Source organism: Ictidomys tridecemlineatus, chromosome 8 (assembly GCF_052094955.1).
Source record: "Ictidomys tridecemlineatus isolate mIctTri1 chromosome 8, mIctTri1.hap1, whole genome shotgun sequence".
In the NCBI taxonomy this organism is placed as follows: Eukaryota; Metazoa; Chordata; class Mammalia; order Rodentia; family Sciuridae; genus Ictidomys; species Ictidomys tridecemlineatus.
Genome location: NC_135484.1, coordinates 139120568 through 139148289, shown reverse-complemented (window position 1 = coordinate 139148289; position 27722 = coordinate 139120568). Strand labels below are relative to the sequence as shown.

The window sequence follows — 27722 nt, the reverse complement described above, 5'->3', positions numbered from 1 at the left end:
CGTTTCTGTTATCTAGATGGACACCTGGGCTGGTTCCATAAGTTGGCTATGGTGAATTGCACTGCTACAAACATGCACGTGACACCATGGTGTACTGATTTCAGTCCTTTTGGAGTGGGACAGCTGGGTCATATGGTGGCTCTAGTCCTAGTCTTTTGAGGAATCTTCATACTGATTTTGAGTGTGGTTGTACTAATTTGCAATTTTACCAACAATGTAAGTGCACTTTTTTTCCCTACATCCTTGCTGGCATGTTATTATTATTTGCATTCTTGAGGATTTCCATTGGCTGGAAGAAGACGAAAATCTCAGTGTGGTTTCAATTTGTATTCTTTAATTGCTAGAGATGTTGAATTTTGTTTCATCTATTTGTTGACCATTTGTATTTCTTCTTTTGCGAATGTCTATAAATGTATGTTTGTTTAGTTCTTTGAAATTTATTTATTGTGTTATTTGGTTGTTTATTTTTTCCTTGGTTTTTGATTTTGTGTTGTGTGTGTGTGTGTGTGTGTGTGTGTGTGTGTGTATGTGTTAAGTTTTTTGCGTTCTTTATATATTCTAGGTATTAATGCCTGGTCAGAGGAATAGCTGGCAAATATTTCTCTCCCATTCTGTAGGCTTTCTCTTCATGCTCTTATTTCCTTTGCTGTGCAGAGGTTTTTAAATTGACATCACTCCACTATGGATTCCTTGAGCTTTAGGGTTCTTGTTAAGGAAGTCAGTGCCTATACTGATATATTGAAGTGTTGACCCTATATGTTTTTTTCTAGCAGTTTCTTATATGAAATGAAGTCTCAGGGTAAAATGGAGTTTGTCTGATCAAGGCACATATAGTTTGGCTCATAACACTATAATAATTATAAATGGCTGTACTAATTTACACCCGCAACAACGGTGTGCAAGAGCTCTCTTTTCTCTACATCTTTGCCAACACTTTTTGTTCATCTTTTAGATTTCAGACATTCTAACAGGAATAAGATTACATCTTGTTGCGTTTTTAATTTGCATTACCCTGATGATTAGAGATAACAAGCATTGTTTAATATATCTGTTGGTCATTCTTCTTTTGAGAAATGTCTGATCACATCATTACTCATTTATTAATAGGGTTATTTGTTTTCCCTATATAGATTTCCTTATTCATTTTGGGTATTGGTCCATTTTCAGATGTATGGTTTGCAAATGTTCACCCAGTGCATGGGTGATAATTAATAATAATATTAATTATCTCTTTACTCTGATTTGTTTCGTTTGCTGTGCAGAAGCTTTTTAGGTGAACACATCCATTTGTCCATCTTTGTTCTTGTTGCCTGTGCTATGGGGGAGTCCTAAAATCCAAGAAAGATAACATTGCCCAAAGAGATGCTGTGAAGCCTTCTCCTTATGTTTTCTTCTCCTAGTAGTTTTATACTTTTAGGTCTTATGTTTAAGTCTTTTACTCATTTTGAGTTGATTTTTATATGTTGTGTGACACAAAAAGGATATTATGATAAATAAGCCAGGCTCAGAAAGACAACCGCTGTATGATCTTATTTACATAACGAATCTAGAAAAGTCAGTCTTATAGAGACAGGGTAGGAAAAAAGGAAAAGATCATTACAAAAGACTAGGGAGGGAGTTGGGGAATGGGGAAAGGGAAGATATTGATAAAATGAGGCAATCTTTATAGAATGATCAATTACATTGCACAGTGACCACAGTTATTGGTCCCCATGTCTGGTATATTTTAAAATTACTAACTGAATACATTTTTAACATTCTCACTATAAAAAAAGATCAGTTATTGAAGTGATGGATGTATTAATGAGTTTGATGAAATCTTTGCATAATGCAAACATAAATCAACACTTCATATTGTACTCATTAACATACATAATTATTATTTGTCAGCTAAAAATAAGTGAAAGGAAAAAATTCCTCAAAAGAATCAGCCCAAATTTTGTCAGCAAGAAGAAGCCATTGCTAATATTTTATTGACTCATTCCAACTAAATATATAGATATGTAAACAGATAAATATAGCTTTTAAATCATATAAAAGTATAAAAGCTTAAAGAGTCCTAAGTGTTTCCACATCCTTCCCAGTACTTGATATAATCAATCTTTTTCATTTTAGACTTTCTAATTAGTGTGTATTGTTATTGCTGTGGGGGTTTAATTTGCATTTTCCTAATGACTAATGGTGTAAAAGACATTTTGTTATATTTAATTGTCACCTAAATATCTTCTTTAATGTACTTATTTATTCAAATATTTTGCTTTTGTTTTAAAATTGTATTTGCTTTCTTCTTATTATTGAGTTTTAAAGGCTCTTTACAGATTCTGGATGATGACCTTTATCAGATATATGATTTATAATTTTTTTTCCATTCTTATCTTTTCACTTTCTTCAAGGTGCCTTCCAAAGAGCAAATTCCGCCTGTCCCCCCCACCTGCCCCCAGTAACTTGAACCCAGGGGCACTTAACTATAGAGCCACATCCTCAGCCTTTTACATTTTTTTTTATTTTGAGACAGAATCTCTCTAAATTGCTTAGGATCTTGCTAATTGCTGAGGCTGGTTTTGAACTTGTGATCCTCCTGCCTCAGCTTCATGAGTTGCTGAGATTACAGGCATGCACCACCGCACCAAGCCAAAGGGCAAATATTCAAATATTCTTAATTCTTTAAAATTATCCGTTTATTCTAATTGGTTATACATGATGGCAGAATGCAATTCATTTCACATTACACTATAGAGCACAATTTTTCAAGTCACGGATTGTACACAAATATTCTTAATTTTGATTAAGTCTAGGATATGTGCTTTGATTATGAATCATGTTTTTACTTTTATATCTAAGAAATCTTTGCCCATACCCCAGGACACATACATATTTCCTGTTTTCTTCTAGAAGCTTTCTAGCTTTAGGTTTCATATTTAGATCTATGATCTATTTTTGAGATAATTTTTATGTTTGGTACAAGGTATGAGTCAAAACTCATTTTTTTTTCATGCGACTCTCCAATTACTCCAGTCCCTTTTTGTTTAAAAGAGTATCCTTTGTCTATGAGATTCTCTTGCAACTTTGTCAAAACTTAGTTGATTGTACTTGTGTGGATTTACTTCTGGGTTCTCTATTGTGTTCCATTGATCCCTTTGTTTGTATTTATGCCAAATGGTGTCATGTTAATTAATTTAAAAGTATTACATTTAATTGTACTCCAATTCTATTTAACCTTATTAAATTTTACTTTTAATAGAAGAAAAAAAACTGAGTCGCAACAGAAGAAATTGTTAAACTTCAAATAAACATTTCTTTGCTACAGGAGACGTTATTTCCTAGCAGATCCTCCTAAAGTTATTTACAAATTAAGAAAACCATTAAAAGAATAGAGTAATTATGTATTTGAAAATTACATTTTAATTTTAGATGGTGCAAATTAACTATGAGCGACCAACACATTAAAACATTAGCATTTTAATTCTTCTTCTCTTCTTCCCTCCCTGGTGTCTAATTTTTCCTATGGTGATTATTGTTTTTACATTATCAAGATTTCAGATTCATTCTGCAACTGTAATTGCCAGAGATGTTTAACTTTACGTGGATTTTTCTCACCACCCAATCTTCTGTCACAGTGTCTTTCTTTAATCCAATCCTTAATTGCGTCAATGTTACATTTCAAGCACTTTATGAGAGCTATCCTCTTCCCCATGATCCTGCGTGTTTGACAGTGTGTGCTGGTCATCTTCACCCACCCACGGCATCTGAGCTGTGCCAGGTGTCCTTGGGTTAACCCTTCTTGCTCTTAGGATGATGGAAGTACTAATTGGCAGGATTTTGTCACTGGGTGGTACTGTGGAGGAGTCTGCAGGCAGGCGGATTGCTTCACTTGTGCTCATTTCCTCTTTTGTCTAGGTAACTGAATGACTTATTTTGTCCTAAAGTCCAAATTGATTCACATTTCTAGGCAGTGAGCAAAAATAACTATGGAGCACAATATTGCACTAAAATGTATATATTCAGTTGTCCCCTCTATCAAGTGAAATGTCCTCCTATAATGGAAATCCCTTCTGTTTTATCTGTTGTATGTTTCAAGGACACAAATCCTTATGTCACATCATCTCTGTCTTCAATAACTGTTAGCTTCTCTCTAGCATCATCTGCTTGCATTTTTCATTAGAATTTTTTTTTAATTATGTCAAATTTGTCTTTTCTGTCATTAGTTTTATTTTTAGCAGTGCTTTTATTCCTGTTTCTTGTAGTTAATTACGTATTATTAGGCTTCCAATGATACGACTTGATCCTTAATTTGTTCCTTTAGAGCTGTGACCTCTTAAGAGATTGTGAGAAAATTCTTTGTGTCTCTTAATTGCTTTCCCTTTCTGTGTATAATTTTTTTTTCATTCTGTCTCTGTCTCTTCTCTACTTTATCCTTACCCCCTTACTGTATTTTTTCCTTTGGTTTGTGTTAATATTTGCCTAAACCTTCTCCAGGGATCCTATTTGCTCTGAGAGATGGAATCTTTTGTTGTTGTTGTTGTTTACTTGTTTGTTTTGATACTACTATGCATCTTTATTTTTTATTAATTTTTTAATTTATATATGACAGCAGAATGCATTACAATTCTTATTCACACATAGAGCCCAATTTTTCATATCTCTGGTTGTATACGTAGTATATTCACACCAATTCATGTCTTTATGCATGTATTTTGGGTAATAATGTTCATCACACTCCACCATCATTTCTAACCCCGTGTCCCCTCCCTTCCCCTCCCACCCTGCCCTACCTAGATGACATTTGCAGGTAAATGGATGGAGTTAGAGAAGATAATGTTAAGCGAAGTTAACCAATCCCCAAAAAACAAATGCCAAATGTTTTCTCTGATATAAGGAGGCTGATTCATAGTGGGGTAGGGAGGGGGAGCATGGGAGGAATAGAAGAACTCTAGATTAAAGAGATGAAATCTTGACTCTCTTTTCAATCTGAGGTTGGTTGGATTTCTCCTCTGAACTACAGTTTGAGGCCAGTGTGCTACATTCTCCCTACTCTTTAATACCCACAGAGAGACTGGAGAGAGAAAGGGAGATTATCTGAGAGGAAGGCAATCTTCATTAGAATTCTTGGACTCTGCTCTTTCTTTTAAGATTCTGTTGAATCCTCTCTCCAGAACTCACCCTCCTCAGTGGAGGTGTAGCCATTCCCATGGGGGATGGATTCTCTTGGGCTTCTTATCATTTTCCCATCATAGCCCCAGAGTTTCCACCTCTTTTGAGGTGCAAACCCGTTTCCTATTCTCAACAAGCATTATTTCCACGATTCTGGTTGGAACAAGAAAAGGATTGGCATTTTTTAATTCAGCTTGTTTCTTTCCAGATTTTGAAAGATAAATTTTAAGCCTCAAGATTCTGTTGACTCACCAGTAAGGAATTGATGGATCTGAGCTCTGCTGCCTGTCTGCTTCACTCCAAAATTCTTATTTTCTCTTGGCTCCAGGTTTTGAAGTTGATTGCATTGTGTTTGTTATGCCACTGAGGTTCCTGGTAGTAATGGGGAGGAGGCTGTTTTTTCAAATTTCGAATTCTGTAGGCACGATGTGGGGGTCAATACCAGTGCAACCTCAATGAAATTAAATAATGCTTCTTCACATGGTCTGCTTGACCACTGGTAACCCAAGTCCAAGACATTTCATTCTGCCATTGGTCAAAGGCTGATATGACAATATAATGTCACAGCAGCCAACTGTGACATATCCTTGAAGTACCAGCATGCCCTTGAAGTGTCCCTCACATATATTCTGTTGTTTGGGGAAGGAGAGATTACTTTAACCCTTTCCATCTGTCACTTAAGATTTATCTCATTCAGTATCTGAGCTCCTTAGAAATCAATGTTCTAATTAGAAAACAGTAGCTAATCTGGGCAAATGCTAATAAATGAGAGTTGTGATTTGTCTAGCAACAGGAGAAGCACTCAGCATTAACAATTAAAATATCTATAGAGAAGAGAGCTTTTTTTTTTTCTTACTCTTCCCCTTAGCTGATCGAGTTCAGCCTTATGCTATAAATAGCTCTTATAATTTATGGCTATCTATTTGAAAACCAGTCCACAGTTTAGGAACTTTTACCTCTGGGATGCATAGATCCTATTCTGTTTCTCAATGATAAGGGAAAAGTATTGTGAGTTCAAATCTGGAGCTGCCTGCCCACAAAGACCAGACCACATTATAGTCTACCAACACTCTCCTGGGCTTCACTATCATACCTACAGATATTTTAGTAATTGGTTCGTCTGCAAGAAGAATGACTGTTGGTGAATAAAGACAAAATGATGGGCTAAAAACCCTTCTGAACCTCAGTCATTTCAGGGATCCACAGGCTAATGTCAAAGTTCACATCAAAGGCATGAATTTAGAACTGGCTGAACAGGTCTTTCAAAAACCACTGAAGTATATTTTTTTCTACATTGAATACATTAACTGAGTAGTTACCAAAACACTGGTTCACCCAATTGACGCCTGACCTGTCTGGATGGAGGGCAAAATAGTATGTTTAGATGGAATGGAATAGGGTTTTTCTAGATTGCACTCTGCAAAAAGACCCTCCTTGGGAAAAGTCACTTGAAAAGTGCTAGAGTAAACCTCACATTTTAATGGAGGGTGTGTTCCTCACAGAAGAAGATGCTTGCTCATCTAAGTGTTTTCTGTTAGTGTTTTCTATGCCATCCTATATTGTTTCCTTACAAGATACCCATACAGGGGTCCCTGAATCTGACATATGGTTTTAGGACTCCAAGTGCTATCTGAACTCTTCCCACTATGTTATGTGGATGGCCTTTTCTGATCAGCTAACAATATCATCTCCTCTACTGAACCCCTAACATCCTCACCCTTCCAACCAACTGATTACTCCCTCCTTTGGGTTCCACTCTACCTATATGTTTTTCAATCTAAATACCAGTAATCTTTACTTCCTTTCTTTTGGAGGGGAGTGAGGAGGTAGCCAGAGATTGAACTCAGAGGCACTTGACCACTGAGCCACATCCCCAGCCCTATTTTGTATATTATTTAGGGACAGGGTCTCACTGAGTTGCTTAGCACCTCTCTTTTGCTGAGGTTGGTTTGGAACTCATGATCCTCTTGTCTCAGCCTTCCAAGCCGCTGGGATTACAGGTGTGCACCACTGCACCCAGCAGTAATCTTTACTTTCATTTGATTGGTTTCTTGTGCATCTCTTCCAGGGACTTGGTTTTATTATTTTCAATGTACAATGCCTATATGCTTGTTGAATATACAAGAGATTACTGAACTACTTTGAAGCACTAATTCTTTGCTAATATTTGTTGGAATTCAGAAGGATGTAGATTTTATCTTTGTTCTCCGTAAACTCAGGAGCCAGTGAGGAAGACAGATTCCTCTCCCACTAAATGCATCAAGGCAAGGAGAAAGGTCTGGGTAGGTGCTGAGGCTGTGCTCTTAGTTGGTGAGGCAGCAAATACATAAAAACTCACCATATTTCAATATTTCATGTATGACTTTCATAATCCAAATGCACAATATTCAAATCATATTTTGCATTATTTGCTAAAATATTTTCAGCATAATCCAGACCTATGCTTCTCAAACTGCTGTACACACAAACCCCCAGTGGATCCTGTTAAAATACAGATTCTTTCTTGTTCAATAGGTTTGTTCAGGGAGAATTTACGGATTCTACTGACTCCAATAGAATGCCCAAACTGCTGGTTCCCAGACCACACTTTGAGTAGCCAGGCTTTAAACAACATGTCAATTATAAAAATTATTGTCAATTATAAAAATTGTTGAAGTAGCACTCATTTTTAGAAAAAAATCCCTCTGTTCCACCTAGACTCTTCTGACTATAATCAAATGTGATGAAAGTTACATCAAAAGAGGTAGATTCAGCAGAGCTCGGAGATACTGGCAGGTTGTCTCACAACTGATACTTCCCGGCTTTCTTTAGTTTTATTGGATAAACACAAAAGGACTTTGCTCATGCACTTGAGGTCTGCTGTTCCTAAAGGATTACTGTCGGTGTGGCAGAAATTTCTGTAATATTCCATCTTGCCACTCTCTGCCTAAATGTCCTCCATATCAAAAACATAGCATCCCAGAAATTCCTTTTAACAAAACTATAAAGCTTAAACCACTTTAAATAATCATTAGGAAAATGTTTTTTTAATAAATAAAAAATCTCTATAAGTCACTCCTGGGAATCTATTTTCCTATTAACCCACCATGGTTCTTGTGGAAACATCTGCTAGCTTGTTCAATTCTTTACTGCTCATCATAGAAGTAGAAGCCCATTAGAACACTGATTTCTCTTTCATCAGTTTTGAGTTCTTCTTCCCACCCACACAATATCCCTTTGAGCATTTTTCTTTTGCAGTTCTTCCTCTGGTCAATCTCAGCACTCTTCTAGAACAAATCACGTTCCCTAGGTATAAATTCTCCAAATCATAGGTAGAGAACTCTTCCTACCTGCCCTTCAGCCTTACTCTGCTTTAATATTGTGCTATTTAAGAGAAGAGTCTTGGTTATTTGGCCTCCTCTTTGCATACTTAGTTCTCCCTGGCAACATAATGGTGAACTGAAGAAAAGTGGAACTGTTTGCATCACACAGGACCTACGGAAGGCACCAGAAACTTTAGATTGCCCAGTGCCGTAGCGTGGAGGGGACTCATCAAAATGACCTTTCTTTCTTTTTGTCTCTCCTTGCCTCATTTAGATTAATGCCAAAGATGATGAAGGTGTCCTCGTTGGATCATGGGACAATATCTATGCCTACGGCGTCCCCCCATCAGCCTGGACTGGAAGCGTTGACATTCTGCTGGAATACAGGAGCTCTGAGAGCCCAGTCCGGTATGGCCAGTGCTGGGTTTTTGCTGGTGTCTTTAACACGTGTAAGTATCCAGTGGAGTCATATTTTTTAATGCAAAGGAAATTTTACTTCAAGACATTTTATCTATAACCTGGCAAAGGGACTGAGCAGTCCCCGTTGGCGCTATAGAATTTATGGGCGACTATTCTGGGATGTAGTCAATGCATAATTAAATCGTACTGGGCTAAATATGCTCCTAGCTCTCTGACTGCAGAATCTTTATGGAAAGAACGATGGACTGTATCCTGCATAATCCATCATAACACCCAAGGCCGTGGAGGGTCACAGGGGCCAAGTGAGGCTGTAGGGGGAAGTAGGAGCCATTTTCTTCCCAGAAACCAGACCTTTAAAAGGTTAAAAAAAAATTTAAAAAAAAACTAATTATGATATACATGCACATATGTATATTACTTATTTGTTATTGAGAAGTTGTGTAAATCTGTTTATTTGCTTGCTTGCATATCATTGAGAAGTTTTGAAAGTCTGTCCACTTAATTTTAATCCCAATTATGAAAAGGATTGTGGCAGGTGGTCTCATCTTCATCTTTACACGTAAGTCTCAGGGCCGCTGAGCAATTAGATATCAGAAAGTAATGAACAATCTTTACCTTCTCGGTTGCCTCTCCAGTGTTTAATCCACCCAACATCCAATCTGTAGAGCCAAATAGATAGAAGCAGAATTATCCTCTTTAGTCTTGTGAATCATTTTTCAAGATGGCATTTGCCTCCCTTGGCCCAGAAAATGTTACAGTTAATTCAGTGAATATTTTTAAAAATACATTTATTTCAGTATGTTTTCATCATTGGTAATGATTTTTATTCGCATGCCACTTCCACAGCCTTGGAGAAACATTATGCTCAAGTCGGAATGTCCTTCTGCCTGCTCATTAATAAAGAATGCTTTACGTACTTTTCATTTTTAAATGAAATAGAAGAGAAGCTGGAGGCCAAGGCAAGGCCATTTTAAAAAATGATTGTTAAAATCCACCTATCTTAGTTCAAAGTTGTGACAGTCTGGCACTCACTCGGTCAATGATCTAAGACCGTTAAGTTTTGTTTTGTCTGTTCTGTTTCCGGGTGGCATTCAACGGAATAAAAATATTTTCTTAACCTTTTGATGATAGCCAAGGGCTAAAGGAATATGTATTTCTTGGGAGCAATAATAGACAAAAGTCTCAGGCTCTTAGACGTGGTTGGTCTTTCAAATTTTAGATGGAAACTTGAACTTCATGATGGTCTAAAGATTGGAAGGAGACCCTCCCTCTCCTACAGATCACAGGCCAAGATGATGAGAAGGTGCCCAACACAGGCAGCCACTCTTGTGAAATGATTCTTGAAAAAATAAAATGGACCCAAGTCCTCCCCATGCCTACTATCACGATACTAGTTCGATTTGGGGGAGCTTAGAGCCAGATAAAATAGTGAGCCTTTCACCATATCCACTCATGCCTTCTGTATAAAAAGGCTGTCCCATTGTGCAGAAAACAGGCCTTGGTCGTCTATGAAGAAGATGCAGAAACTTACAGTAGAAATGAAGTCATAGAAGGAGTAGACTTGAAGAGGGAACTTGCAGGGAAGGGGTAGCAGGCTTTCTAGAACAAGCCTCGGCCTGTGATAATACGAATTAGCGGCCAGCAACTCACATGAGAATCCACCAGAAACAGAATGAGAGGGAACGATCATCTCATTGGTAAGACCTTGGGTGCACAAGGACTGCCAATCAATCGAGGCAGGTGGGTGTCAAAAGCCAAGGGTGAGTGCCACTGACGTTTGGGGTGTTAAGATGGAGTCTTTTAAGGAAGGGGACCCTTGAGTCTCTACCAGGCTCAGGTTTGGATTCCCGAGGTTGTTCTGTTGAAGGAGGCGCATAGCCTTTGTTTAAAAATGCTAAACTATTCTGAAGGAGGGGGGAAAAAAAAAAAACGACAAGTCATTAATCTTAAAATTGTCAGCGGAATTATTTTCAATGAGTCCTGATGTCTGGCGTCCTGGGAACCAGGGAGGGCATTTGGATTAAGTTTAATCAATAGGTACATATGGCAAGAGCTGCATCCAGGCAATTTATTATCCCACAATTAAAATGAATCTGTGGTGTCACCCTCCAATGAGTGTCACTAGAGTGAACTCCAGCCAGGAAGAGCAACCCCACTGAAGAATCCTTTTGTAAATTCCCAACTTCCCATTGGCTGTGGTTTTCTTAAATTATTATATTATTTCCAGAAACAAGGAACCATTAACTAAGTAAATATGAACTATCAGAACCTTGTTGTTGGAATTGCATGCTAGTGGGCTTCATTTAATAACCCACTAAAATTCTAAAGCATCACACAATGAGATGTCTCTCTGGGGTCCCCAGGAGGGTTGGACACATCACTTTTCTTCAGTGTGGAACATTTGAGAACGTGTCCAAAGAAGTTTTATTTTGAGAAAGTCTCAGGTGCAGAAGGACCTTCTGCTATGCATTCTTTAAAGACTGGTGATCTGTCTGGCTACGGCTCTTTCCTTGTAGTTTTGCGATGTCTTGGAATTCCAGCAAGAGTCATCACCAACTATTTCTCGGCCCACGATAATGATGCCAATTTGCAGATGGACATCTTCCTGGAAGAAGACGGGAGCGTCAGTAACAAACTCACCAAGGATTCAGTGTGGTGAGTTCGATTTACAAGGACTTTGTCTGTTATCAAATTAGAGTGACATTACACGCTTACCACAAGACAGACTCTAACGTTTCTTTCTCTTCTATTTTAAGAATTATTCAATACCCTAGGCAGAAATGTCTGATTGTCGAATTTTTTTTGTAGCTTATAAATTAGAAAAGTGACTGAACAGACAGTTTGAGTTGGTTCCTAGCAATAAATTAATCATGCATTATCATGGCGCCCAACTAAAAAGGCCACAGCTTTAGCTCCTACATGTGCCTGAGCTGATTCCTCTCCATATTAGAACATGAATATGGTGGATGATAATGAGGGGTTGGAGTAGAGAGTTCTCTTCTGGAGCGTCCCAAGAGTAATATAGCAAACATTTACTAAGCCCTTACTGCATACCAGTGTTGGTGGGTGTATGATCTTTTCTAATTCTTTTTGTGTTGCTGCTGTTGTTGTTGTTTTTAGATATGCATGACAGTAGAGTATATTTGGACATATTGTACATACATGGAGTATAACTTCTTCTAATTAGAATCCCATTCTTGTGGTTTTAGGTGGATTTTGTTAATATCCCTATTTACAGATGAGGAAAGTGAGGCCCAGAGCCGTGGCTCAGGGTCACACCCCTGACAAGCAGGGAATAAACTCCAAGTGCGTGCCTCCGACCTTTAACCACAACCTAATTTTTACCTCTGCAAACTAGGGTCATTCTTTGATGATAAAGATGAGGTTCACCTTGATTGTATTCTCACCTTTCTTTCACCTAGAGATAGAAATGGCTGCAAAGCTAACCACAGGGCCCCTTTACTACCCTGAATGGCTGCCTTAACTGCTGGTTCTACCAGAAGCAGTGAAAAATCCCAAAGAAATCTCATTTTTCTTTGGGACCCCCTCCGTCCAAATCAGTACACTGGAAGGACGAGAAACATCCTGAGAATCCAAATTGTCAGGATATTTAGGAAAGTCTCTATGGCAGGAAATTGAGACACAACTTCAGCTGTTGCCAGGCATGGAGCTACGTGGAATTTCCAGCCAAAAATGTGTCTCCTGCAGTTGTTCTTTATAAGTAATAAAGTTAAGACACTGTCAGTTGTAAAAAAAAAAAAAAAAAAAAAAAAAAAAAAGCATCCAAATGGGGATGGTAGGAAGCTAAAAGCTCATTTTAAGAGAAATTAAAAGTTAGGAGAGCCCATGCTGCAGGAATGGATCACAGTTCCAGGAGCTGTATTAACTCGCCAAGACCCATAAATGCTCATTGGAGAATGTTGAAAGAAGGAAATCGCTGAACTAGTAGCAAAGACGCTACTAGGAATGAAAAAAAAATAGCTCAGTTCATTTGAAGGGAATGAGCTGAGCCGTGGTAAGCTGGAGAGTGCGGGCAAGACAAAGGGCCACCTCTGCAAATGGAAAAGCAATTTAAAGAACCACTGAAGCCGTGGAATTATGGTACAGCGGCCCTGTGTGGATTTGGAACGACAGAAACAGACCAAAATAGCTGCTCCCAAAGCCCACTGTGACACTTGAAAATGGCAAAATGAGAATTATTGGGCCTGCTCTGTTCTGTATCTCTTACACACACACACACACACACACACACACACTGCCTTTGCAGGCAACTTCAATTCCAAGCTATTTCTTTTTTGCTCCTTGATCCAAACACCTTCATTATAAGTCCCCAGGGGGCCCCCCACCAAATAACCCAGGTCGCCCCTGAACAGAACAGATACGGAATTTAAAACCAAGAGATTTGGTCTTAGTAACTCTTTTCTCTTTCAATTGCCTGCTCCAAATTCTATTCTCTGTCCCTAACATCCTTCCCTTTGCTTCTCCAGTGCTGCCCTCAAGTAGCCCAGCCCTTGGGTCTGTGCCCCCTGACCTGGGACTCTGGGCCGCCCTCGGCTGCACACCCTGGGGTCCTCATCCTTACCCGCCTCGCTTGGCTCATGGTGAGGTTTTGCCCAATGATGACGGAGCATCTTACCACCGATGGTTTATGCTAAGACAGCTCAGGACACACCCAGGGATTAGAGGGCTTAGTCAGTGGCCTGGCTCTGCCACTGAGCAGCTGTGTGACCTTGAGAAAAGAATGACCTCTCTGTCTCTTTCCTCCTCTAAAGTGAAGATGAGAAAATTCCCAGTATCACTCAGCACAGGACGAGTATAACAGGTGCCTAATGAATGTTCGCTGTTATGATTGCCTCCTTTATTAGTGGCACAGCTGGGATTTCTTGAAGGCAATATGTTGCCATCACCCCAAGTACCTTGTAGTCCAAAGAAGAGGGGTGGCCCAGTGTCCTGAAATGACACTTTGGGGATAGTTTTTTTTTTTTTTTTAAAGGAGCAGAGCCAGGCACAGGGGCACATACCTGAAATCCCAGTAGCTTGGGAGGCTGAGGCAGGAGGATCATGAGTTCAAAGTCAGCCTCAGCAACTTAGCAAGGCCCTGTCTCTAAATAAAATATAAAAAAGGGTAGGGGATGTGGCTAATTGATTAAGTACCCCTGGGTTCGATCCTGGTACCAAAAATAAACAACAAACATCGAAATGTGTATCTTCCCCTTACAAACACTGGTGCATGTTAGGAGCTATAAGCATTCCAGGAAGCCAAGAGTATGACCATGGAGGAGGCTAGTAGGGGCTCTCCCTGGACATACCAACCAGGGCATAGTCATCACAGCCACATCCGCAGGGCAAGCTCTAGTCAAACACTGTTAATAGATCAAGAACTGTTACCTGCTGTGTGGCTTTGAGAAAATAATTTCACCTCTCTGAACTTCCATTTTCTTGTCAGTAGAAGGAGGATAATATTAGCAGTTACTGATTCCTAATGGGGTGGCTAAAACAATTATTTGAGGTTATCCTGATGAAATACATGGATCACTAATCCCAAAATTGGAAATATTCCCAAACCCAAAACTTTTTGAGCACAACCTGATACTTGAGTGGAAAAGCCCGAATTTGGTTTTCCGAAAGGGGGTCATAGTCAAAGCCCAGGTGCACTAAAAACATGTCATAAAATTACCTTCACATTATATGTCTTAAGCGGTGCATGAAACATAAATTAATTCTGTGTTTAGACCCGGGTCCCGGCTCCAAGATATCTCACTATGTGTGTGCAGATCCTCCAGCATCTGACAGCATCCCAAAGCACTTCTGGTTCCAACCACTTGAGACACAGTCAACTCAACCTGTAGCTGCCACAGTGGCAGATTAGTGTCAGCCACTGGTGAGGAGGGGTTTCCTGAGCCACAGGGCTGGCAGATGACAGAGGAGGCAAAGCTTTGGGGCCATGCTGCAGGTGGGGGTGATTTGCTGGGCGTCAGCTGACCACCTGGAGATCAGCGTCATGTCGATGGGCGACATGCAGCTCCGTGAATTTCCCAGCAAGGGTGGAGGGGCAGTTGGCCTCCCCCAAGGTGCCTGGACTTCCCTCCTTCAACAGGCCACACTGCAGCAACCCTCCTAGTTTGTGTGTGGCCCTGCTCTCCGGCCTGCCCCTCTTCTCTCTGTGTAAAAGAAACCATGGGAATGATCTCTCTGTCCCTCTCTCTGTGTCCCCCTCATGCTTCAAGAGCTCTTCCGCCGTTGCCCCCCGCCATGGTCCACAGTTTGTGATGAATTAATTTATCCACTTGGGTCTGGGTGACCCAAGTGGTCCTCTTCCCAGAACTCAGCCAAGCCTTAGGGTGCCCCAAATAGAAATAAGCCAGCAGGAAGTTTCAGAGAGACAGAGAGAGAGAGAGAGAGAGAGCGCCCTCAGGAATATGAGAGGGCATGTTATCGCTCTACACTCCAAAGTCAAGGGACAAAGTTTGGATTCCATCCCCAGCTCTGACTTATGATCGCAGGCTGTCTGAAGAGGACAGACAGCTGATTGTCCTACTTCCTGGCTTTCCACCTCAGGTCCCTGTGGGTGGGAATGCCCTCATCCCACAGGGACTACAATTCTGCCGAGTGGAGATTCTGTCACTGACAATAGAGGGAACAGCTCCGTCGCTGTTCAGGGCAGGCTGGGGGGCTGAAGAACCTTGCAAGGGCACAGCTGGGCAGTGTAACTGGCCCCCAGGGTGGCCCATGAATTTTCAAGTGGGCAAACGCCCAGGAACATATCCTGCAAGGAGCAATCTAAGCTGCCTGTCCCCACACGCTGATGGGTTCTGAATTATGTGTGACCTCTGGGGGAGGCGTCTGTGAATCACCGCGGACAGTTTAATGAAGATGCTCGCCTAATGCTTCTCTGCAGTCCAAACGGTGAACAGGGAGAAGAGAGAGTCAGGGCTCATGCAGATGGACACGAGGACAGTGACATTGTCACTTCACCTTGGAAGAGCTCAGTTTGATCAGCTCATCCTAGGAAGGTCACAGTGGAAATGGAAACAGTTTTTAAAAGACAGGGATGGTGGCATTTATTAGGGTCACGGAAGGTGTTGCAGTGCAAAGCTATGTTCCTTCTCAGCGAGAGCATTGCCCTGTGGCCTTTGGCTGAGGTGAGCGTGGCCTGATTTGATGATTCAGGGTGGAAAATCGTGCCCTCGTCATGGCTTCTCCCCACCGGAATGCAACCCACATCAGGGGAGCATTATCTGAGCTGTCTCAGGTTGGTTGATTTTGCCAGCATGTAACAGTGCACAGGGCATAGAGCACACCCTGAATGAATGGTATTGGTCGGGAGGTTTTGTAATGCCCACTAAACTGAATGGATATCATTTCATCACCCAACGAACCCTGATTGGGCATTCCCGATCCAAGCCCCGGATGCCAAGAATTCAGAGAGAAGTTAATCAGGGTCATTGCCCTGGAGAAGCTCTATCCGGGGTTCATGGGGAGACAACCACATAGAGAACACTCTATTAAAAATATAAGGAGGGTTATTTTGTGAATTGGCAATCAGGGAGACCTGGGAAAAGATTTCCATCCTAAGGCCTGGAGAAATAAGGCTGTCCCCATGGGAAAAGGACCTGGAGTCAAAGCCATTATCCCCCTGCCACCTTCTGGCTATGCTTTTCAAAGACGGAACATGCTGGAAGCACCCTTGGCCCACAGATGAAACCCAGGGTGCATCAGTAAAAGTCTAAGGGTAAAATGGAACAAGCAAACACCAATCTGCTCAAGGACCCGGCAGGCAGAAACCAGATTTCGTCCAGCGTCATCCTGTGTGCCGGCTGTGGTTGGGAGTGCAGAACTCATTCTCCCTCCACGATCCGGCCTCTGCAGCTTTGTCTTCAAAAACAGCAAGAAGCCCTCTCTCTTTACTTCACCTGGAGAGGCAAAGGCCCCCGGGCTGTGCACCCAGAAGGAGCAGATGCAGTTATAACTGTCTGGGGCTGGAGATGGGTTGCTGCTCTCTTCCTTCCCACCAGTTTGGGTTCTCACCTCCTTAAGGCAAACCCAGGCCTCTTTCTCTTAGGTTCAGAGGGTCCAACAATCAACAGGTTTCCAGAGTCCCTCTTGGAATCGACAGCTTCCCTTCCCACTGACCTTCTGGCTCCTACCTGCCCAGATTGGAAGCCCCGCCCCCCTGTGCCCCTTTCATGCGGATCACATGACCAGCGTACAGTAGGTCTCCAATGTAGATGGCTCCACTGGGGGTCTTCAACATTACGATGGTGTGAGCGTCCTATGCATTCAATGGAAACCACACTTCAGATTATGAATCTGGATCTTTTGCAGAACTCGTGACATATGGTCTGATCCTCTCTAGAGCTGCCGGCCAATAGCAGCGAGTCACAGCTCCCCATCAGCCCCACGGTCCGTAGGGGAACCCACAATGCTCTACAGTGTGCTGTGTTATTAACTTAGTAAGCTCCGTAGGTTCGGTGGATTCACTGTATTTTCCCCTTAGGATATTTTCAACTCCCAGTGGGTTTATCTAGACATGATCCCGCTGTAAGTCCAGGAGCCTCTGTAGGACTCTCAGGAACATAGAATTCCACATGAGGTGGCTGGAAGCAGCTCTGTCCTTGCCAAGCGACAAGAAGAACGATGCTGAGCACATGTGTGGACCCTAAGGCCCACCAGCTGACCCCATCTGCTTCTCAAAGTCCAGCTACCTGGCCGATTGGCAGATGGCCAGGACAGCTCAAGTTAGAGGGTTGCACATCTTATGTTGTATTAAATAACCCTGCAAAAAGCTGGGCGTGGTGTGCACACCCATAACCCCAGTGGCTCCGGAGGCTGAGGCAGGAGGATTGCAAGTTCAAAGCTGGCCTCAGCAACTTAGCAAGGCCCTAAGCAGTTTTGCAGGACCCTGTCTCAAAATTAAAAATAAAAAGGGCTCTGGATGTGGCTCAGTGGTTAAGCACCCCTGGGTTCAATCCTGGTACTTAACCCCCACAAAAAATCATTGTGAGTGTTTAAAGAATTAAGATGTCTTTATTTCCTGCATTGTTTTCTTCATTTGTAATTAAGTAGATCTGGTTAAAGTGTCCTTTGGATTTAATTTTTTAAATAATCATGAAATAGCTAATTTGTATTTATCAGTTTCAGCTCAAAATTGCAACAATCTAAGAATGAGTCAGTGATCCAAACAGAAAGGAATCAAACATTTTATTTTGTATTTCCTCAGGCTTTCGTGGAAAAATGATAAAGTTAAACAACTCTTTTAAGTTTTTTCATCTCTCTCTCTCTCTCTCTCTCTCTCTCTCTCTCTCTCTCTCTCTCTCTCTCTCTCATTTTTCAAGGCTGCACCTAATTAGCTTAGTGATCTTAGGCTAGTTGCTCAACTTCTCTGGGTTTTAATTTTCTCATATACAAATGTAAGACTTTGGTCTTAATAAGCTATAGGCTCCTTCTCAGCCCCCTCCCCCACAAATTTTAAAAATAAATTTCACTGTCCTTCCAGCCAGACCTTTCCTCCAGTTTCTGCCATTTGCCTTGAATGAACACCTGCTCATGAGACCAGGCTCACTCACATGTAGGTGTTGCTTTGCAGCCTGGCTTCACATCAGCTCCCCTCGAAGAAAAGAAGCAAGAATTAAAGGCAACACAGTAGATTTTTATAATTTGTTTGTTGACTAGCCTCAGTACATCTGATTCTAAAATAAAAAGAGGAGAGAAAACCTCCTTCAATAATTGTTGGAAAGATTACCACTGTTATCGTTTTGTTTTTAGTTCCAAATGTACAAACCCGTGCTGCAATGGTTAGTATTAATCTTTAAGCAAAGCACTTCCAAAGCAAGTGACAGGGCAGAAATTAACCAGCGTTCACACCTGGGAGCTAGCTCTCCTGCAGTTCTGATGTGCAAGGCAATGCCAACCACGGTCTATACAGGGTAGGTACATTTTTAAAATTTAGACTGTTCCATGTTGATTTTAGTCGAGATACTCTGCATATTTCAACTAGTTGGACTTTTAATATTGTTAAATTAGCTTGTTTTAATCACTCTCTGTGAAAAGTAGAATGATCTGAAAACTAATTCCAAATGAAATAGTATAGAAGAAAAATGTTAAGTACATCCCTAACTGCTCAAAGATGCTTGAGGATTTGTAAAATCATCCAACAACCCATCAGAGCTACTAATTCTGAATGGCAATCAAAGATGTTTGTTTCCAAACATTATCTTGCTAAAATATTTTTGATCAACTCATTTTCTTAAGAAAATCAACCAGGAGCTAGACCATGAGATCTATCACTTGAGAACTAGGAATATACACTGGATGCACACCAGTATCTTAAAAAAGAATTTTAAAAGTTATTTGCCATCTTCAAAGCGTAAAAATAGCTCGTGCATGTGGATTTCTTTCTCTGCATCAGGCCCTGATATCAGTGGTGTCATTCCCAATTCATTTATTCTTTTTAACAGGCTTTTCAGGTAATTTCTATTTATTGTTCTCATTTGTAGAAGAGGCAACCGAGACACTGAACTTAACCAAAGTCCCAGCCAGGAAGGGACAGAAACTGCATTACAAACCCAAGGGCTGATCCTGAGCCCATTCTTTTTTTTTTTTAATACATATCCTTATTGAAAAGCAACTCATATACTGCAAAACTGACCCTTTTGAAGTGCCAGATTCAGGAGTTTTTAATATCTTTACAGTGATGTGCAGCCCTCATATCTAATTCCAAAATATTTAATCACCCCCAAAAGTAACTTCATAACTATGAGCAGTAGTCCCCATCGTCACAACCCAGGACAATCACTGTCCTACTTTCTTTCTCCATGGATTTGCGGGTCATGAACATTCCATATGGATGGACTCATACACCTGTGACCTGTGTGTCCAGCTTCTTTCACTTAGCACGTTTATGTGGCTCATTCGCGTTATACGATGTGTCAGTACTTCACTCCCTTTTATTGGTGGATGATATTTCATTATAAGAATAAGCCGCATTCTGTTTATGCCTTTTTCTGTGATACTTTTGGATTGTTTCTGCCTCTTGCCTCTTACGAATGACGCTGCTACGAACAGTCAGGCAAAAGTTTTTATGTGAACATATGTTTTCGGTTCTCTGGGATGCACATCGAGGTAGAACTGCTTGGTCGTATGGTAACTCTGTGTTTAACTTTTGGAAGAACTAAGAATTTGGTGTCCAAAACAGCTACACTATTTTACATCCTCAAAAAGTACATTTCCAACTTTACATTCTTGATAACACTTTTATTTCCCCTCATCTTAGCCTGGAGATGAGGTGAAATTTCATTGTGGGTTTAATTTGCATCTCCCTAATGACTAATGATATGGGATGTCTTTTTCTGTTTTTGTTGTTAGCCATTTGTATAACCTCTTTGGCAAAATGGCTATTCAAGTCTATGTCCCATTATAAAATTGGGTTATATATGTCTTGCTGTATTTTAACTGTTCTTTACATATTCTGGATACAAGTCTGTATGTGATGTATAAATATTTTCTCTTATTTGTGGACTCTCTTTCCACTTTCTTTGGTGTCTTCTAAAGCACTGAAGATTTTACTTTTTTGTCAAATCCAATTTTTCTACTTTTTCTTCGGTTGCTTATACTTTGGGTGTTATAGATAAGAAACTATCACCTACTCCAAGGTTGAAAAGATTTGTTCCTCTGTTTTCTTCTAAGAGTTTTCCAGTTTTAGATCTTACATCTTGGCCTTGGATCAATTCTGAGTCCACTTTCATATACATAGTGTGAAGTAAAAAGAGAAGTAAAGAAAGAGGAGAATAAGAGAGACTGAAGTCATCTTATTGATGATGCGGCAGGAGTGGGACACTTCCCACGTGCTCTCCACCCTTCAGCATTTTGGCTCCGCTGTGTCTAGGTGAAAAATCTGAGTTTATCCTACTTAGAGTTTCTGAACTCCTTTGAGGTATATAATAATGCCTTACATTGAATTTAGAAAGTTCCTACCAATTATTTTTTTTAAATGTTCCTCTTTCTGCGCCTTGATGTTCTCTCTTTCTGGGACTCTCACTATGAGTATATGGGTACACTCACTATATCTCATGTATCTCTGGGGATTGGTTCATTTATCTTCATTTTTCCTTCTGGTTTTCAGACTAGATTATTTCAGTTGACTTCCCTTAAAGTTCACTGACTCTTCTTCCTTTCTGCCTGCTCAAGTTTATTGAAACCCTCGAGTGATTTTTTTTATTATTTCAGATATTGTACATTTCAGCTCCATAATTTCTGGTTAGGTTCTTTTGAGAATATCTATTTTTCACCAATATTCTGTGTTTGGTGTGGCATCATTCTGGTGGCTTCCTGTTTTATTCAGTTTTTGTGCTGCTGTGACTAAAAGACCCAACAAGAACAATTGTAAAGGAGGTAGGGTTTATTTGAGGGCTTGTGGTTTCAGAGGTCTCGGTCCTTGGACAGCCTGCTCATTCCTCAGGGCTTGAATAAGGCAGAACATCATGGCAGAAAAGTGTGGCAGAGGGAAGCAGCTCACATGATGATCAGGAAGCAGAGAGAGAGATAGATCTCTATTTGTCAGACACAAATATGTACCCCAAGCCCATGCCCCAATTCCTATCAACTCCAGCCACACCCCACCTGCCTTCAGTTACCACCCAATTAATCCCATCACGTGATTAACTCACTGATTGGGTTAAGGATCTTGTAACCTTCTTGCATTGTCTCATATGTGAGCTTTGGGGAACACCTCACATACAAGCCATAACTCTTCCCTTAGTTCTTTGGACATGTATATCATAGTTGGTTTAAAATCTTTGTCTAGTACCACCAACATTTTGGCTTCCTTAGTCACAATTTATCTTGACTGCTTTTTCTTTTCTGTATATGGGATATACTTTCCCAGTGTGTGGTATGTGTGTGTGTGTGTGTGTGTGTGTGTGTGTACGCGCGCACGTGCACACGCGCGCACACACGCCCTAGCATGCCTTATAATTTTTGTTGAAAACTGGACATTTTAGATTATATAATGTGGCAAACCTTAAAATAAGATTTCCTGCCCCCAGTTTGTTATTGATATTTGTTGTTTGGGATGCTGCTGCTATAGGTTTACTTGGTGACCTTCCTGAACTAATTCTATAAAGTCTGTATTTTTTGTCATTTATGGCCATTAAAGTCTAGGCTGAGTAACCTGTGTGGTCAGATAACAATTGCACAGAAATTTCCTTAGGTAACTTCAGCCCCAATCTTAGCGGTGGAGCTCCTATATGTGTGGTAGGAAAAGCAATGCCCCAGCCGGCAGTTTGTGATTCTGCAGTACCCTTCACTTCCTGTTGGAACTGAGTCTCAAGGTCAACCAGAGATAAAAGATGGGGACCTTCTTGGGTCTTCCTGGGTATGCTTATCACCCTGAACATGTGTGTGGTCATCTAGACTCTCAGGAATATGCTAGAGTTTTCAAAGTTCCCCTTGGACACCTTACTCCCTCACTTTTCCAAATTTGACCTATTGTTTATAAGTAGAAATACAGTCTAAAATAATGATCAAACGTATAGTACTATATAGTGAATACATGAATTAGCAACATTGTTGCTTATTATCAAGTATTATGTCCTGTACATAATTATATGTGCTATACTGTAAGACTGGCAGCACCACAAGTCTGTTTGTGCCAGCATTACACAAACACATGAGAAATGCATTACCCTGAGGTACTAGGATAGTGTTACCATCACTAAGCGATAGGAATTTTTCTGTCTCATTACAATCTTATGTCATCACCATGATACATAAAGCCCATCATTGACCAGAACAGCAATATATAGCACATGACCACACACATACTTTTATTTCTCTGTTTTTCCTATATATCATGGGATATTATATTGATCCTTTAGGAATTATGTGTGGATTATCAAAGCTTTCATTTTGTAAAATATAGGGATATTACAATTTAAAAAACAAAATCCAAAAAGGAGCATCATTCTTTGAAGGTTGAAACTTTCGACACAAGACATTTCTCCTGTTTCCATTGTCCACCTACCTTCCTTTACCTGCCAGAATGTCTTCAGAGTGTCTGTGACCCTTATTCTGCTCAAGTCCACTTGAGAGTGGACAAGGAGGGAGTTCAGGTGAGAAGAAGTTAGAGGTCAGTACAAGCACTTCTTAGGAAATTAGGCAGAAAGGAAAGAAACTGAGAATCATCTAGTAAGTCACACAGAAAATACTGATATTTTCATAGTTAAAAAAAGTCATTTCTAGTTAATCATAAATTCTGCCAAAGGAGAACCATCATCATATATATCATTTGAAGGTTACTAAAACAATTAGAAACTAATAAAATATGCACCACCTAGGCTAATTTGTTTTGCTAATAAGACATCTTAAAATCTTCATAAAAATAAGAGTCATCAGCTTTAGATTATTATATTCATAAACACATTTATAATGCAAAACAGTGAGTTTTATACCTATTGAATCTGTTAGCTGAATTTAAAAAAAAAAGAACACTCTCTCTCCTTTCTGAAGGAAAACCTCCATCAGAATTTGTTGGGTAAAGTGCTTCATACCTTAGAGTTATACGAATGCCCTCGAAATCCAATCTTGTCTTCATTTTCAGTCAGAGTATCAATTCCTGGCTTGTTATACCAGAGGAAAGTGGTAACATGAATGGGGGGTCTCGTTTTCAAAGTGAGGCCAGCAAAGGGGACCCACCTGGGCTCAGACAGGGCCTTCTGCTCACCAACCATGACAAACATGGCTCATGTGAATGGGTAGCATTTACGTTCTTGAGCATTTCTGAGGGGTTTTGTTTGTTTGTTAGTTTTTCTTTTGTTTGTGGGTTTTGTTGTTGTTGTTTCTCTGTATGTTTATGCAAAATTTCAATTTTTCTGGTACCAGAGAGTTGAGCAGCTGTACTCTCAGGACTGAGGAAAGACTCTCCCAGGGGAATACTGCATGGAAACTGTTAGGTACTATTTTAGGGTACATGTGATTGAGCACACCATGGCTGTCACCCCACCAGTATGCCCTGACTATACTAAACCAGCGTTTGGAAGTCGGCATCCTTTCTGATTGGCTGCAGCATCCAAGTGGTGATTCATGCTGGTTATTAATGACCTTGACTATCACCCCTACAGTGTTGGAATTACAGAGCACCCCCAAGTCCACACCCATCTGCAGGTCCCTCCATTGATGTCTCCTGCCCTGCACCACAGCAGATGGTGGGTAGGCGGAAGGCCATAGTCTGTAACCTAGCTACTTGGGAGGCCGAGGCAGGAGAATCTCAAGTTCAAGGCCAGCCCAGACAACTTAATGGGATCCTGTCTGAAAATAAAAATAAAATGGGCCGAGTATGTAGCCCTACCTAGCATGTGCACGGCCATGGATTTGATCCCCACACAGGGCTGGGGGAGAAGAGGGGGACTTGTAATGAATTCTGAACGAACTCTGTAGCAGCGCTTGCTTTTGTAGGATGAGCAGGAATACACCCCTTCCTCGCTTCTCTTTTTTCTTGGTGGGCAACTATTTCCTACAACAGCATCCTCATCCTCCCCTCACCTCTGTCACCAGCAGCACCACACTAAGGCGGCTGTTCATACCGATTACCCAGGACCTGCTCAGGTGGTTCCCAGCGAGAGGCATCAGAAGCTGCTGAGCCTCAAGGGGTGGGGCCACCAGCCTAGTGTCCACCTGATTGGACCTCTGACTTTGACTGACATGATCCCAGGGGGCTTCCACGTGCCCCTTTCTGGTTTCAGATGGATTTGGAAGGAGTGTTGCACTCCAGCCTGCGTCTCTCCTCTTAAGAACTCCTTTCTGTCATCCAGCTTCATTTTATTTCCTGACAAGTTTTTCTTTGATCTTAGATTTCATGCCCACTTTGAAGTGGCCTAATGATGGTTGGCTAGCCTCAGATTCCACCGAACTGTTCCCATTTCCTTCCACCAACTCTTACCCAGCCCTCTCCACTGCCATTGGGATGGCCAGAGTTTAACAATCCCAAGGTGTGAAGTCCTTGTTACCAATATCCTTTCCTGTATGAGGAGTATCCAGCAGAACCAGAGAGTCAGTCAGTCCACCCCATACACAAATAATTTGCAAGATATCCAAGTGCCTGTCTTCTCGCCCTTTCCATTTTTGCAATTAAAGAATTCAAAGACTTGGCTTACACTTGACATTGGTCCAAGATATCTCCTACAGGGCTTTCCCCCTTCTTATTTGTGCTCTCCCTTGAGCCCTTATAAAGCGACACAAATAAAATTACAAGCCCACATTTCTTTCTTTTTAAAGACTCTTTTTCTCTGAAACCTTCCTGGACAGATTGTAAATGAGATGACCCAGAGGATTGTTTAAACAGTGAGCCAAGTTAGAGGCAGAACAGAACTTCTTCCTTAACTTAACCATTTAATTTGCTTTGAACACATAACACAAGAGCCCCAAAGCCTATGTTGGTCTCAGCTTGGGTCCAGCTCTCCTGCATCTCATGGGCTCATGCACCTCTGAATAGGGCCTAACCTCAGTCAGGAAGAGGGAAGACTCTGAACCCTACTTCTCCTGATAAAAATAATCCTCATAATGTTTTAAGATGAATACTAATATATGTTTATTATAAAGTTTTCAAACACTGCAAAAAAAGTAAGAATCATCCACTTTCTAACTACTCAGACATTTGTAACATTTTGTTAAATGTTTATATGTCTCTTTGTATGCTATATGTATTTTTTTATTGCTCCATAGCAAAGTACCACATATTTAGCAACTTAAATCAGCACAAATTATTATCAGTTTCTGTGGGTCAGAGGTTTGGGTACAGGTTGGATGGGTCTTTTGTTCATGGGATGATAATAGTGTTCTCTGGGACTGCTCTCCTGTCTGATGCTCAGGGTCCTCTTCCAACCTCATTCCGAATTTTGGAAAAGTCAGCTATTTGCAGCTATTGAACTCATAGAAGTTTCCATCTTCTTTTATCCAATAGGGGAGTATCTTTGCTATTTCCATCCCTGACCTGCTGTGTCTTTGACCTGTAGAACCAGATTTAAAGGGATCATCTGATTAGGCAAGGCTCACCCTGATAATCTCACCCTTTTAAGTAACTCAACAGATCAGTAACCTTAATTACAAATCCTACGTGGCATGTAAGGTAGCAGTCACAGGAATGATTTTCCATCCTGTTCATAGATTTTGCTTGCTCTCAAGAGAATCATACAAGGGCAAGGGTAATCAGAGTCACTTAAGTCTCACTTTCCACACGTAAGTGCATACAAGGGACACACTGTATATGGAGTTCTCTGGTGTGATTTTGATAAATGATCATGCCATGGACATCTTTCCTGGCTAACAAACATAGATCTGCCTGTGTATGGACAAACAGCATTCTATTTGGGGTTTCAAAATACTGAATCATGTATTGGATAATCAGGTGGTTCCCAACTCTTCTTTCTTATGAATTATGCTAGGATAAACACTTTTAGGGACTTGTCTTTGCATTTGTGTGATGGATTCCCATGTGAAAATTCAAAGCAACTGGGTTTATCAAATCAAAGGATAACCCAAAGCAAAGCTGCAATACCCCATGTGGAGTCCACTAGCAGTGCCTGATGCTGTCTTTCTAATGAAGCCTTTGGTGAAAGTTCTTGGATCCTTTGTACCAATGCTACTGATTTATTAGCATCCTTGGAAGGAGTTTTAAAGTTACTAGCTGTCACAGCACAAAACATGGGAAGTAACAAAAAGCAGAGATGTCTTCACTTGTCATCTCTATCATTCACTTCACAAAAAAAAAATGTTTTCATTTTAATCAGACAGCACTCCATGAGATGGGACCTTTATTTTAATTTCTACACACCTTGCTTCAAACGAGTTAATAAGAAAACTAGATCAGTATAGAGGCTTATAATTTCTTTAACATTAAAGGAATATTGCATATTTGACTCTCAAATAGAAACTTGGGTTTCAAATGAAGGCTCTAAGAAAATACAAAACTTGGAATCTTAAAAACAAGAAAACAAAGATTTAATAACACCTACCTTGTCAAGAGATGTCCTCACAATTCTTTTAACCAATACAATCATCCCCACTTATCAGTGTTTTCACTTTGAATGGTTTCAATTACATGTGGTCAACCATAGTTTGAAAACATTAAATGGAAAATTCCAGAAATAAACAATTTGTAGTTTTTAAGCTACATGTTAAATTACATAATTTAAATTGCATAATGTTTAAATTGTGAGTAATAAGATGAAACTTCACACCATTCTGCTTTGTCACACTCAAGGCATGAACCGTCCCTTTGTCCAGAGTGTCCGCATTGTATATGCTACCTGCCTGTTAGTCACTTAGTAGTCATCTTGGCTCACATGTCAACTGTGGTGGTATCACAGTACTTGTATTTAAGTAACCCCCTTGGACAAGAGGGTAAGAAAAAGCATAACCACATTCTTTATCACAAATTTCATTATAGTATATCTTTATAATTGTTCTCTTCTACTGTTCATCATTGTAGTTAATCTCTTACAGTGCCCAATTTATAAATGAAACCCTATCATTGGTATGTGTGTGCAAGAATAAACCAAGTATATAGATAGGGTAAACTATCCTGGGTTTGAGGCATCTACTGGGGTCTTGGTTAAGGAGGATGACTCTATTTAGCACCTCCTTTGAGAAGGTCCATTTCCAGTGCTGAGGATAAGGGAGTGAATAAGACGAACCAGCCTCAAAAGTGGAAATTGCAAGATGAAAACAGAAAGACTACTATGGAGCTAGGAAACGAAATTTTAAAATAAAAGAGAGCATTTCAGGAACCAGCACATATTTCCTAACCTGGAATAAATTAAATCAAGAAATATCTGTACAGGAGGAGTAAGTATTTTA

The 27722-nt window shown here is 40.4% G+C and overlaps 1 protein-coding gene across 2 annotated transcripts in view; it reads left to right on the top strand.

Moving 5' to 3' along the window:
- The window catches only part of F13a1 (coagulation factor XIII A chain), a 160700-nt gene that overhangs the window by 83032 nt on the left and 49946 nt on the right, over positions 1-27722 (top strand). For both annotated transcript variants that reach the window (XM_078020501.1, XM_005327491.5), the window contains 2 exons: positions 8728-8902; positions 11390-11528. In XM_078020501.1, the coding sequence (XP_077876627.1) occupies positions 8728-8902; positions 11390-11528 (314 nt within the window). The remainder of the gene's footprint in view (positions 1-8727; positions 8903-11389; positions 11529-27722) is intronic.